General features: G+C 36.8%; 1 protein-coding gene across 1 annotated transcript in view; it reads left to right on the top strand.

The window, feature by feature from the left end:
- LOC136834730 (aminopeptidase N-like) overlaps positions 1-15,019 on the top strand; it is a 107,637-nt gene that overhangs the window by 61,209 nt on the left and 31,409 nt on the right. The window contains 4 exon segments of the mRNA XM_067097325.1: positions 2,039-2,247; positions 13,526-13,622; positions 13,624-13,682; positions 14,294-14,424. Of these exon segments, the coding sequence (XP_066953426.1) occupies positions 2,039-2,247; positions 13,526-13,622; positions 13,624-13,682; positions 14,294-14,424 (496 nt within the window).

The following is a 15,019-nucleotide window of genomic DNA, read 5'->3' as shown; positions in this document are numbered from 1 at the left end:
AGACAGAAGTGAAATTGGATACAATCTTGATGCCTGTGAAAGAAGAAACATACGATACACAATTGATAACAAGTAAACAGATATATACATAGTTTAAATGATTGAATTTACGTGACCTGGCACGTTAGGCGTGACTAATTGTAGAGGCAAAGAAAATGGGACGTCTCCACAGAAAACTTACTCAGCAGAGACTTTACAAATGACTTTACAGATGAGACTTTACAAATGACTTTACAGATGACTTTACAGATCTACATATAGGTAGATACAAGATTGACAGTTACACATACACTACTGGAAAGCTGGCGTAACAGCATAACAAATGATACAAATACATGAAAGGTGGCAATACAGTGACTGAGATATTTTCATAAAAGACGTGCGAGGGAACGTGTTTCTCTTGACTGCATAATTTTCCTCCCACGTTACTCATCGCGGGAGAAAGCAGATTTTGATCGTAGGTTTGCCGCATGGTCGCTACAAAATGACATTCTATCTTTTAACAAAATGATCTTTACACAGGTGATATCTGATATTAGATATGCCAAACTTACCCACTATGTTTTATTTGCGTAGAATATTCTTTTAACAGAAATATCTTTATCAGATGACACTCTGATAAGACGGTTGGCAAGACTTCATATCTAAACAAAATGAAATATTTCATAATGATTCGGACAAAATACTTAAAACCTGCATAGAACAAGGAATTTTCTTTCAATTTTATTTTGTACTTCTTTTAATTGATTCTCCTATCCATTTAAAAAAAACAAACTAATTAAAATAGACTAAAATAAGAAATAGGATCCGAACGATATATTTCGTAAAGTGATGCAGCCTTTCGTATCGTAAATACAAAACATACCGAATATGGCGTTCCTCAGGGATCAATTTTACCTCTCCCGTTTTACGTATGCGTAAATGGCTACAGGAGTCAATTGTTGATTCTTGGTGCAAATGCTGCCAATATTTATCATCTGGGAACAATGCTCAGGTGGGAGACGTTGGCGAGTGTAAGCGTAAATCTGAAGAGCAGCGAAACACTTTGCGGGCAGTGGTTAAAAACTAAATACAAAGTTAACAAGTTTTTGGGGCATTAGTTAGTCAAACCAAAACATTTCTAGGATAGCGAAAGAACAAAAGCATTCAGTTTGTCATATCACTTATCAAGCCTGGCAGTGGCATTCAAAATTTATGAGTTATGATGGGCCAGCTTCTGAGTTTTGACAGTCACATAAATGCATCTGAAGGTCAAAGGCATTTCATATTTTTTAAATCGAAATAAAATTATACCTGGATAAGGACAACAAAAAAATAATAGTCATTAACCAACAGCATTTTTAACTATTGTCTAGCTGTATGGAGTGCCTGTAGCAAAACTACAGAAAATATAAAGCCTTGCCGCTATAGTTGCTACTGGTCTCGGGAGGAAATAATAATTCTCTTATCAAGGAATTGGGATGACTTAAACATGCCCGCAAGATGTTGCATGACGTTTGTAAGTACTGCGTGAGGAAATACCCAACCTGGTCACAGTTTCTGTCCTGTCAATGACAACACAGAAAGGCAAACGAGTCAGAGTAATGATCTTTAGGTACCAAGGAGAAAGATTTGTTTAGCTGATAACGCCATGTCTGTGAGAAGAGCATAATGTTGGAATGAAAAACTCGTAAAATAACGACTTAAGGAACTGTTGCTTATTTACAGCAGAGCCCAAAAGTGATCCGTAGTTATCATTAATGAGGAATCATGCAAATTTTACAGGAAATTCTTATTCTCTCTCTCTCTCTCTCTCTCTCTCTCTCTCTCTCTCTCTCTCTCTCTCTCTCTCTCTCTCTCTCTCTCTCGTTGTAAAAGAAATTCGTCCCTTCCTCCCTCTTTCTCTCATAGAAATTCTCAACCCCCCACCCACCCACCCGCACCCGCCCCATTTATTGCTCTCTCTCTCTCTCTCTCTCTCTCTCTCTCTCTCTCTCTCTCTCTCTCTCTCTCTCTCTTCCGTGATATATTGTTAACTTAAGCCTCTTCCTTTGGACAGTTGGTGCCCTCAGAGAACCGCGAGGGCCCAAATTTGACGATCATCAGTCACACCTACGACAACGTCCGTCAGTTCTACGTAGCCCACCTGTCAAAGCCGTTGAAGGCTGGCAAGAAGTATGTGCTGTCGATGGAGTTCGACGGTTACCTCAACGACAAACTCTACGGCTTGTACAGGTCGACCTACACCGCCTCTGATGGAAGGAGAGTGTAAGTATTACAGAGTTTTGTTTCCTCCATAATTCTCCCCTTGGGGTGGGCGGTTCCAGAGGTTGTGCACCCTGCTGTTTTAAGCAGTTCTTCAGGAGTGATCTTGCTATTCCCGTGGCCTTTTCTCCCAGTCTGTGATTCACCCCTGTTGACTAAACACCAGGTACATCATTACTTAACCAAGTCAGCAGCAGCACTAAAGGTCTGTACAGTATTATTATTATTATTATTATTATTATTATTATTATTATTATTATTATTATTATTATTATTATTATTATTACATGAATTGATCTACTTGGAATAAAACGTCCACTTTCTTGTTGTACAGCTTTACACAATAATGCTGTGGTTCGTTTGTTTATACGGTGTTTTTTTTTTTTTTTAGATTTACTGTATATTCATTGTCTTTATCGTTGTTACATATATACTGTGTTCTAATCAAGTCTTTCCGTATATCGTTTTATGTTTGGCATTCAGTTTAGCAAAGGTTTGTTAGGTAACTTCATGAGTAATTGTAAACAACAACAACAACAACAACAACAACAATAATAATAATAATAATAATAATAATAATAATAATAATAATAATAATAACAATAATAATAACTTTGCAACAGCCAGTACAGTAACAAAAGCGTCCATCTTGTATATGGATGTCGCCTTGTTGGTGAAATTATTATTTTTCAGTAAATCGAACCAGCCAATCTTGTAGAGACTGTGGTTTATCAGACGTAGGAGGAAAATGCATAGAAACACTCATCAGTTATGGGCCACTTATGACAACATTGTGATCTGAATACGCAAGTGTAGCTAGCGATTAACCTTGATTGTACATTTCGTAAGGCTTCAGTATTTTCATTTTACTGACGAACGACGCGTGGGCTTTGAACTTGTTATATTATGTTGAAAATGCTGTTATATTGATGTCAGTAATGTATTATTACGAACATGAATTGCTTCTGAAATGGTAAGAATATCATGCTGTATTGTGAAGCTTACATCATAGTAAGATACTAGAGCGAGAGAGACGAACATATGAACGATACAATACAAACGTATGAGCGTCTGAAGTTAAGCATACAGTAAGGGACATTATCCTACTGCATGCAGTGAAACTAACAGAATCATAGTCTGAGGTAGTTCAAATAAGATTCAATACTAAACACTGGAATAACATTGCAATACGTATGCCTGCAGTACTTAAGATCTGAACACGTTCATTATATGAGAGTTCCCATGCAAATTGCATAGGGTCTCAGGGGTTGCGAAGTTAAGGCGGGATTCCACCGGAGCAACATTGGCAACATGTAGCATGCGACTTGACTGGCTTTCAACAAGTATGTTGCATGCGGCTTTCATCCTGGAGACATGTTGCCTGCGACAAGGCAACATCGTTGTTGCTTGTAGCATGCTACATGCTATGTTGACTGTTGAATGCCACAAAACCTTTTCAACCAATTCAACAAAAACTAAGCCAGTTGTCATCACGATGTCTCAGCAGACGGTCGCTGCTGCTGCATATCTACTGCTGTGCAAAGCTCGTAAAAAAACTAAAAGGAAGCACCGATGGTGGAAGAGAGAACTATTTATGGGCGGTAGCATTGCTCAAAATGAGTTTTTTTTTAAAAGTTACTGTCTGATGACCAATTCCTGTTCAAGAACCTCTCAAGGATGAGTTTGGAGGATTTTAATTACCTTCTTGATAAAGTTTGTCCCAGAATCAGGAAGAGCGACTCGCTTCAATTATATATATATATATATATATATATATATATATATATATATATATATATATATATATATATATATATATATATATATATACGAGTATATGTTTTCTACTATGGAATAGTCTTCATAATCTCTACAAAGCTAAATATAATCTTATTTTGAAAATAAATAATGCTTTATATAAACTGTTTTAATAACGCCAACTTTTGTGGTAACTCAGACTAAAATGGAAAGTATATTTAAACTTTAGCTTTTGTTCTTCAATTTATTTTCGAGGGTGTTTTACTTGTTAATAATAATAATAATAATAATAATAATAATAATAATAATAATAATAATAATAATAATAATAATAATAATACCTTACCCCAGCACATATTGGTTGCTCAGCTTGAGATGACTAGCCAGGCCTTGGGCTGTCCACGTCCAGAAGGAACAGAAGCAGGTCGTAGGCAAACCACTTGCTTCTCTTGATGGGAGAAGATCCAGATTTTTGGGGGGGGGGTTAGGCATCTGTGTTCACGGTGAAAAGCAGTACGCAAATTCTTGATCTTCTTCTTCACCATCGCCACGTCACAATTAAATTTCTCAGCTAATCCCCGTAGTGCATCTAGTTTAGCCTGATTATTCTTGTATTCTTGCAAGCGTATATCCCACAGAACTGCCGGTTTTCTGTACTCTTCTATAAATTCTTCGGTTTCTTCTTGCGACCAAGTCATCTTGTTGCTTTCAACATGGAATCCTTCCCGCGACTGGTGGGAAGGCGTTCAACACTAGGCAACAGGCTAAACCATGAGGCATGCGTCAGGATATGCGGCAACATGTTGCCACCTGTCGCATGCTACATGTTGCCTTCTGTTGAACTGGTTGAAACACACTTAGCCTATGCGACAATGTAGCATGCCACATGTTGCCAAAATGTTGCCCGGGTGGAATCCCGCCTTTACATAACATGTTTTACATTTAAGTAGGAGGCATTCGAGTAGGCTGCATAACTGCCTAGCCTACTTCCCCTTTGCTTGTTACTAAACAGATAGGCTATACATAATAAACACATGCTACATTTCACAAAAATCTAGGAAATTTGAATCGAGTACCTCTGTTCGCTGTTGTCTAAAATGTTATCCGTGCGTCTACTTCCTTATTAACACAAGAATTACCATGAAGTCATATGGAAGTTATCTTGATTACAGAAGTTTACCATTAGCTAACGTTTTCTCTAGGTTTGTTCGTCATTTCACAAAGAACTAGGATCATTTAGTATACTATGTTATAAAAGTCTTCTTGCTTTGTGTTGGTGGAATGGTACGACGCGACGTGGTTAATAATTATAATGGTTTATATCAGTGGTTCTTAAACTTTTTTGCCTTGCGCCCCCCTCTGCACTATGTATAGACCCCACGCCCCCCCTACCCCTGAATTTTTTGCCAGCTATAATCTATAAACAATATGTTGTCTATTTGTATGCTATTATACTTATCATAACAATAAAAGACAATTCATAAACAAGATTTGAAATTAAAATTGACTTATATTTTGAATTTTTAGCATGTTTTGAGATAATAATTATAAAATATATGGAAGCAGTTTTTGGCAATTTCGTAATTAACAACACACATTTAAAAAATAATAGGCACCATCTGGCAATGCTGCTTGCGCCCCCCTTGGAAGCTTCTAGCGTCCCCCAGTTTAAGAATCACTGGTTTATATACTTTTAGTAAAAAAAAATTATTGCTTATAATTCTTATAATGGTACGATCAAATTGAAGTCCATCCATTCCAAATCTATATGGAACTTTTTCAGACGCGATAACAGAATGTAGTATTGCACTTAGTAATTTATATATATATATATATATATATATATATATATATATATATATATATATATATATATATATATATATATATATATATATATATATATATATATATATATATATATATGTGTGTGTGTGTGTGTGTGTGTGTGTGTGTGTGTGTGTGTGTGTGTGTGTGTGTTCTTAAAGTGCCTCGTCTCACTGAGTTGATCAATGGTAGGCATTCATGGCCCGTATGACTTTTATATACTATAGGTCCTAACTGACTGAAGTTTTGTCAACTGTGTTTTTATCACAAATTGACGTTCAAGTCTTTGCAAACATTCTCAATAAGTTCATGACTTTTTGTCTAGTTCTGAATAAATGTACAACAGCAATTAACAGCAACAACAACAACAACAACAACAACAATAATAATAATAATAATAATAATAATAATAATAATAATAATAATAATAATAATAATAACGAAGAAAATGTTTTCGAAAGTTTTGTGATGACGCTATTAGAGTCATCCCTCGATTGTCTGGGTTAATAGAGCCAAGGCCCTGTCGGATAATGCAAAGTCCGGATAAGGGCGAGTAAAAGATCTACAGGTCTGCAATGGTAATTCTGTAGCCTTCTTCACCTAACCTTGTCAATACCGCATAATCATGAATACTAAATATACTTAGAAACAACAACCACCACACTTTAAACTGAAAACTTGATGCAAAAAGAAATTATCTACCACATTTTCCCAGATTTGTAACAAAGTAAACTATGAATACTATTAAAAACAAAAAAAAGCAAACCCCTTCTTTTTCTTTCATACGTGACACTCAATACAGTAGGTTATACAATGTTTTTCATTTGCCCCAAACACTGTAAAATACTCCATACTGTACACAAAAAAGTAAACCAATTTTTCCATTGTATGCAACACAAATAGTTGTTATTATTTTCCCTAAAATACGTTGTACACAGAAACAAAGTAAACCCTTTTTTCTCTTGTATACAACACGCAATACAAAATGTTTAAATAGCAATTTTTATCTTTTTCGCCAAAATACATTGTACACAAAAATAACTGTTCTAACAACACTGTTTGTAAATTCTTTTTACTTTGTCACCTACCTGCGTGCTCTGCCCTTGGTGGTTACGATGACCGGAGGTTGTAAAAACTTGTGAGGATGTTTAAAAAACCTCCCTGTCCACCTGCCCCTGTGTCCACATCTAATTTCTGTTGAAAGGTCAAACCTTTCTCGCCCTTGTGCATTGTGTGTATAGCTTCATCTCTTAGGACGAGGTTGGGCTATACACACAGTGCATAGCACCATACTCAATACAAGAAGGACTTGTAATTCTGCAGGCACTGCAATGAAAGCCTTGTGCCTAAGAGATAGCATGGCAAAAGCAATCACTCATGAGCAGTTCAAACAAGCAGTTGATCAAGCACAAAGAAGGGAAACAGGCATTGTTACAGAGTGCACTGACACTCTTGGATGTAGCACCAATTAATTCTAGATCTAAATTCTTTCTCTCGTTTGTGGATGCACAGCAAGCCTTATCAACGCGTCCTTGGCAACGAAGATGAATCTTGACCCTAAAGATGCGATGCAACATTAACTCCCCAAGAAATAAATCGAATGACCATTCCTCACATTAGTAACTGCTCAACGAGAAACTGACCAAAACGGAGATCATCCGAACAATGCCGTTTTGTTGTAGGAGATGAAGAAGCTCTGAGAAGAATTTGAAAAAAATCGGGAACCAATAAAAGAAGTAGCATATCTATCAGACAAGCTTGATGATGCATTCTCAATGATCCGCAATCAACAGCTGTTTATAGAGTCTATGGATGGAAAGGAGAGGAAATGCAATCTGGTGATAACTGGTGTAAGGGAAGAGGGAGACAACTCTGAACTAGAGGATAAGGACAAGATGAAGGAGATATCAGAAGTAGCTGGATATTCGGAGCCCTTCAACACAGAAGAATGGGAAATACGTCGTTTGGGACAATCAAATGAGAGGAAAAGAAGACCTATTCACATCAAGGAAAGTGATCGAAAACTATATGATTTTGTCATTGCGGTAGCAAAGAATTTGAAGAATGCAAGAGAACCAATTCCCAAGGCGTACTTAAAAAAAAAAAGGGGATTTACATCCACGCATAAGAAAAGAATTTGCCATCTCAGGAAGAGAGGAAAAATCGTGTCTTGCTTCCAGACGCTCTGGTTATTGATAGGTGTAGTCCTCGTCTTTTCTGGGCAATAGACAAATTATGTTTGGGGCTCGTCAGAAGTCAAAACTATACGCTGTGTGGTTCCGTCAATGACTTCTGAGTACGGTCGACATGAATTGTAAATGGCGGGGGCCAAACCATTTAAGCACGCCAGAATGTACCTGAAGGGGTACGCCGTAATTAGTCCGTTAGTGGCGTGGGTGTTCTCCGAGGAAGGAGCTTTCAGAGGCCTAGACTTTTGTTGCTGTGTGGTTCTGAAGGTAAAGCAGCTGTAGTGAGTCCGTTAATGGCAAAGCCATATCTGCTGTGTTTACTGTCACTCCCCGGGTCACCAGTTGTGAGGACAAGAAAGGTCAACTGGGTGTTAAATTATTTATTACCTAAGCACAGGTATACACAGCAGAGTGCGAACAGAAACGTGGTGCCCGACCTCCGATCGCCGTGACCCGCACTCTGAGCAGTTTGTGTTTGTTGACAGGCAAACAAATGGCAATTTTGAGAGACATAATAAATGTACAATGATGAAATACATATCGGCGGAAAGGCCAGAAAATTCTACACATGAATATTTACATGAGTCTTGACATATTAAGAAATGCAATGCATGACGTGATTGATGTGAAAACGAAGAGACATCTGACGTCTTTACAATACGATTTTGTAAGTATTAATTGCCCAGTTTCATGGTGCATTAGCAAATTAGTTCTAATATGCAAGTCAGGGAATAAAATACTTTATGGAAATTATAGTGGTATATCAATAGTGGATTCATTAGCAAAAAATGATGATATTTTACTTCTTAATCGATTTTGTGGTGTAGCATACAGAAAAAGTGTCAAGCAGGTGTTCAAAAAAAGAGGAGTTGTATTGAACAAATATTAACATTACGCTTGTTATGCGATTTTCCTAGTTTTAAGAAGGTAAAATTTTTTTTTTTATTTGCTGATTTTTCTAAAGCGTACGACAGAGTACCTAGGAACAAAATGATAGATGTTTTAAAGGAAAACGGATGTGGTAAGAGAATGTTAATGGCGATTAAGGCATTGTGTACATGTACAAAGCACAATCTGAATTCAGTAGTAATTAGTGCCACCATTGGTGTTCGACATGGTGCTCCAACAAGTTGCATATTGTTTTTTGTATACATTGGTAGGTTAGTTCGTACGTTACAAGAAGCCCTTGTTTCGATAGATTTTTTGGAGCACTAAGTGTTCCCTTATGAAAGGATGACGCGGTTTCGTAGCTGCAAGTAGAGAAATGTGCAAGTAGAAAGTTAAAAGTATTATGTAAATTTTGTGTAGATTATGGAAAAACTAAATTTTTTATAAAAAAAATAATGATGTTGACGATCAAGTAGATTTACATGTAGAAAATACAACTGTGAGACACACTGAGAGGTATCTTTACCTTGGAGCGTGGTTCGCGGATAGTGGCAAGTTGGGTGATGTCATTAGTCTGCACGAGACGGAGACTCGTAGTGAGGCAGTAACAAATATTAAGTTGCAGTTTTTTGTATTGCTAACAGCCAAATGCCATATGCATATAAAAAAACCAGTTTTCGATGCAGCAGTTGTGTCATCATTATTATATAGTTTTGAATCCTGGACGACTCATAATATCAGAGGCATAAAAAACAGTATAATAAGTTAGTTAAGTCTTGCTTGGCCTTCGAAAGAACACAAGTATTGAATTATGTATGTTGGGGGCAGGCATTGTACCCGTAAAGGATATCATAAGAAAACAAAAGTCCTTGTTGGTGTCCAAGAGAGAAAATATAGATGAAGAATTGCCATTAAATTACGTTTTTTATTTGTGCAGAGATAACAGAACTCCAGGTTATGGTTTTTAGTAAATATATGAGCAAAACGACGAAAGAAATTCGTTGGAAATATTTGCACCTGATGTACGTGAGAGCGCTGAGAATATCACGAAATTTAATACATATGTACCTAAGTGTTAAACCTCTCCCTAAGGGTAGCCTACATGTGGTTTATTCTGCAACCCAGTATATTCCCGATTTCTACCGAGTATCATTCACACGCCTGCGTCTGATGTCTCATAATCTGAAGGTGGAGACAGATAGATGGAGCAGAATTCCGACCTGTGCAAGAACTTGCTAATGTAATAAAAACAGTATACAATCAGAGGGTCGTGTACTTATCACTTGTCCCTGTCTGGCGGCTGCCGCACAAGATATAATAGGTTAAATTTTACAAGTGTAACCAATTTAATGAATGTAGAACCTGATGTAATTATTTATTTGTGTAGGTACATCTATGATGTACTAGGATTATATCAGTGAAGTGTCCACCTACCATATATATGTTCGGTATTTTATTGTTGACAAAATATAAAAAAAGGAAAAACTATGTTTTGGTTTTAAAGACTTTTGTAATTAAAAAAATGCACTTTTGTATAAATTTATGTCAATGTATTGTATATTCTGTCAATAAACTAACTAACTAGCCAATTAGCATATGATATGTTTTCAACGCTAAATGTGTCAGCCATTAAAAAGCAAAAAATTACAATGATGTATACATTTCCATCAATAGCGAGAAAGCTTCAAAAAAACCAGGTGCTTTTCCACCCCTCACCTTCTACCATAAGTTCTTATACTGATGATGTATTCATATCAGCCAATAAAAACTGATAAACGAAGTGACGTTTCGTGGCATGTTAAGTGACATCATGCTTGTAAGTCAATAGCAATCGCGAATGCTACCTCTTTCGCATTGTACGCTCGTGTATACGTTTCTTAGTGCAGTATCGTGTGTTTCCTTTTTTTTTTTTTTTACTTTGCTTGATTTACTGTACAGTATTTCATTACAAGTTTAATTGACTGTTAAGTGTGATTAGCACGCATATCATAAATAGAGAATATTTTATCACTGTTGATGTTTCATCTCTAATGTATGTAAAAATATTTAAAATGCAAATTTGTAGATGTTGGCAACATATTGTGGTATTTATAACTCGATTCTTAGTGTCACCAATGCCAGCATATAAGTGTGTGCATACATATATACCTTTTGCAACACAATTACGTTTATCTTTTGGGTTGTGAAAGTAAAAAAAATTAGAAAATGCTGTAAAAATATAAATGAGAATAGCATAAGATATAAATAAAAAAAGTGAAGGAGTGTGTGTGTGTGATACTGTGTAGGCTTTAGTGTAAGCAATACCGCAGTTGTTGTTCTCTTTCTGTCTGCCTCTGCCTCTGTCTGTCTGTCTGTCTGCTGTCTCTGTAAACCGTATATCTTCTTCTTTTCTTTTTTGCTTTGATGCAGTACAGTACTGTACATATCCTTGAATCAAATGTGGAAAAATTATAAACATTAAAAACACAAAACAAAACAAGCTCTAGCAAGTCAGTCATCTACTTGGCCCTCTTCAACCATCCAACACTGCATCTCACCCCTTCCCAGCCAGGGAAACTGTTTCCCAGCTCCACCCATCTTCCAAAACAATCTCTTTTCTGGCTGAGTTCCTGTACACAGCCTTACTGCCCTTCCTCTCCCAAGGCACCCAGGCATCTGACCCATACCCTCTTCTTGGAAAATCTCCAGGCTTCTCCCACCCCCCAAAATCCTTTCCCGGCCTTTTTATGAGTGTAAGTGGTGTTTTTCCTGAGGCCATGCAACATTGCCAGCCATCAGAGAGCAATTTTTTTCAAGTTTTTTTAAATTTGTATATCATATCATTAGCCCTTGGTCCCTGGGCGATAAAGTCAAGTTCTGGATAATAAAGATGAGGATAATTGAGGGATTATTTTATGTATAAATGTTTTAACTCCTCTTCATTGACTGGAGTTCTGTTCTCTCATGTGGTCTTTGGGTGCCAACTCTCATTTCAAACTCTTGGATAGGGCTTTGTCATCAGTCGTCTTTATTTTGGCAACTCATAATGTTGATTTGTGGCATAGACGTAAAGTGAGTTCATTATGTTTGTTGCATAAAATCCTTTGCAATGACAAACATCCTCTGCACTCTTCCTTTACCTGACCTAGATGTTTTTGCTCGCAACATTAGGTAGGCTGTTGCTGTAAACAGTGAATGACCTTGTAGATCCCAGTGCTTGGTCCTTGGCCTAAATTTAATATTCTGTTCTTAACAGTATTTATTTAGTATCAGGTTTGATACTAGCCAACTTACTAGGAGTTTTATTTTGGCTGTAACTAAGATATGAAATAGATTGCCTTGTGCAGCTGTGGAATCTTCTGACCTCTAGATGTTTAAGTGAGGAGCAAATTCATTCCTGCTCTCTGCTGACGTCTCCTGAATTTCAGGTGTATCAGTCTTATTTTCTGTTCCTTTATATTTATTTATTTATCACCTTTTCTTATAACTTGTCTCTCTTTGAATGCATGCTGGTTTCCCGTTGGAGCCCTGCAGAGTATATAGTCTGTTGACTCTATCCAAAGGGGTTTTCAGCTAAAGTTTTCAAGAAAAGTAATAATAATAATAATAATAATAATAATAATAATAATAATAATAATAATAATAATAATAATAATAATAATAATTAGAACTTATGGCTGCATCAGCAAGGTTGATAATAAAGCTTATCTATTTTTCTAATAATTCCTCTGTCTGTGAGTAAAAGCTCCCGTAATAATTGCCTTGTATCATTTCGTCAAGGGCAAGGTAAAGACACACCCAGGAACGTCTTCACTTTCCTAATACAAATACGTATAAGAAGAATATAAAAACGCACAGGAAATGGGAAATACGGCCATTAAACGTTTCGTTGTCTCTCTGCTGAACTGCACTGAAAAGTTTAAAGGTCATATTTCCCATTTCCTGTACTTTTATACGTTTTTGTATATTTGTATTAGGAAAATGAAGACGTTCCTGGGTGTGTCTGTACCTTCCCTTTGGCGAAGTGAATACACGGCAACCATTACAGAACAACAACAACCCCCCCCCCTCACCCTACAAGGAATTATTCGAAGAATAGGAAAACTTTATTATAAATAAAACTCCACTGATACAGTCATAAGTTTCAGAGAAACAGCAACAGTGATGATGACTGATAATAATAACAACAGTTCACTTTATGAAAACTGGATGATGAAGAAAAAGAAATTTGGGAAGCATTTGCCACGTATCTAAATGTAAAGGATTGTTATTATGCGGAAGTATTTTAAGAGTAATTTAAACTCGAAAATTGGCAGCAGTCCAAGTAGAAGTGGAACAGCTAAATAGGGAAAGAAGTGAAAGCACGTGGGATTTCTGTAGTAGACAGTTTTATTGCAAACACTGAACTACCTTACGGACTCCCATATTGGCAGTCCAGTCTTGTGAGGCAAACTGTCTCAAAATGTATTTTATAAAAAATATTTAAGCTTGATTGTTTTGCAATTTGCTAACATCCCCCTCCCCCCAAATTGTTTAACTTCTAAACAGTTCCAACCTGTTTTATATTGGGTGTGAATTATTTTGTAACTGATTGATCTATTGTACTGATTTTTTTTTTCTTTCTTTTTAATTTTCGAAAGGCTCCTAGCCTCGACGCAGTTCCAGCCAACAGATGCCCGGAGAGCGTTCCCCTGCTTCGACGAACCGGGTCTCAAGGCAACTTTTGACATCTACCTCGGGACGGGAGGCCAACATGTCTTCTCTGTCAAATATGCCCAGATATGAGACCTTGCCTATGTAAGCCATCCTGAAGTTTTTCTGTGAATTTTTCTCATTTACGTTTTAGAGAGAGAGAGAGAGAGAGAGAGAGAGAGAGAGAGAGAGAGAGAGAGAGAGAGATTTGAACGTACAGTACATCCCTCTAGCGTCAGCACTTCATTAAAACATATTCAGTGAGGTGATAAGTATTCTTATAAGTGAAATACACTGTCCTTTGGAAAATGGTTCTCCACTTCAGAACATTGCAGATCACTATTTTATAGCATGTGCTCAAAATTTTCATTTTTTAAAATTGGCACACACGCATTATCAAATTAATTAAATCCACATGCAAGTAGTTAAATTTCTTTCAGAATTATTCAGACAATGAAACGATTATACTATTGAGAAATCTCTGTTGATGGAGACATCAAAGATACATCAGTATAGTATTAACTAGAAGGAAATTGAATTGAACAATAAGTTTATATGCTAGCTGTTCAGAAAAGGGTCACTGACAGCACGTGGCAGGAACACGGGTTTCCCCAGCACCATACCCCACCCCACCCCACCTCCTGCTCTTGCTTTCTATTAAAGGCCTTTTGAGCAATAGAAGTGCAAGAAAATGAAATGGACGTCTCTGTTTCCAGTGAAGGACAACCAGGCTGGTACTGGGACCACTTCAACACCAGTGTCCCGACTTCGACTTACTTGGTCGCCTTTGTGATCAGCGACTTCGCCCACATGAACTCCACGAAAAATGACCACGTTCTCTTCAGAGGTGAGCTTTGCTGAAGGCTGTTTTTGTTACAGGGCGGTGCGACCACATCATAGAGTCAGTTTTCTGCACTCTCAAGAGTATTTCCAAAGGAATTATTTTCAGATGAGGGCAAATATTTGGCATGGAAAACTCAAAGATGGCCGTGTTTAAAGTGAGCGAAAGGATTGTTCTGAAAATGAAAGTGAGAAGTGACGTAGCTGGGGTAATGAGGGACGCTGATAGTGTACCATTTGATCAATAAAGAATTTAGTAGATTAGTGTAATCAATAATGTAAATTTAAAAAGTACTTTAATAATTTAAGCCAATAAAATAACTTTTTATCTGGCCTTAATTTATTTGTTTTCCCTTCCCTGCTAGTTCTGTGGAATCTTGCTTGGCAAGTTAATGCTCTTTTAAACTTGTTCCTTTACTAGTGTTCACATTATAAGTTCCTTTACTAGTGTTCACATTATAAGTATTAACATAGTAGCAGCAAAACAATATAGATAATGTTCAATCTACGAATAAAATATTCTTTCTTTTTTTATAATTCTCCTTAGAATTCAGGTTCTTGAAGCACATATAAATTTTTCCTAATTTGCATCATTTTGCCTC

This window comes from Macrobrachium rosenbergii, chromosome 54, assembly GCF_040412425.1.
Source record: "Macrobrachium rosenbergii isolate ZJJX-2024 chromosome 54, ASM4041242v1, whole genome shotgun sequence".
Classification (NCBI taxonomy): domain Eukaryota; kingdom Metazoa; phylum Arthropoda; class Malacostraca; order Decapoda; family Palaemonidae; genus Macrobrachium; species Macrobrachium rosenbergii.
The sequence above is the reverse complement of the archived record's forward strand: the minus strand, read 5'-3'. Positions and strand labels throughout refer to the sequence as shown.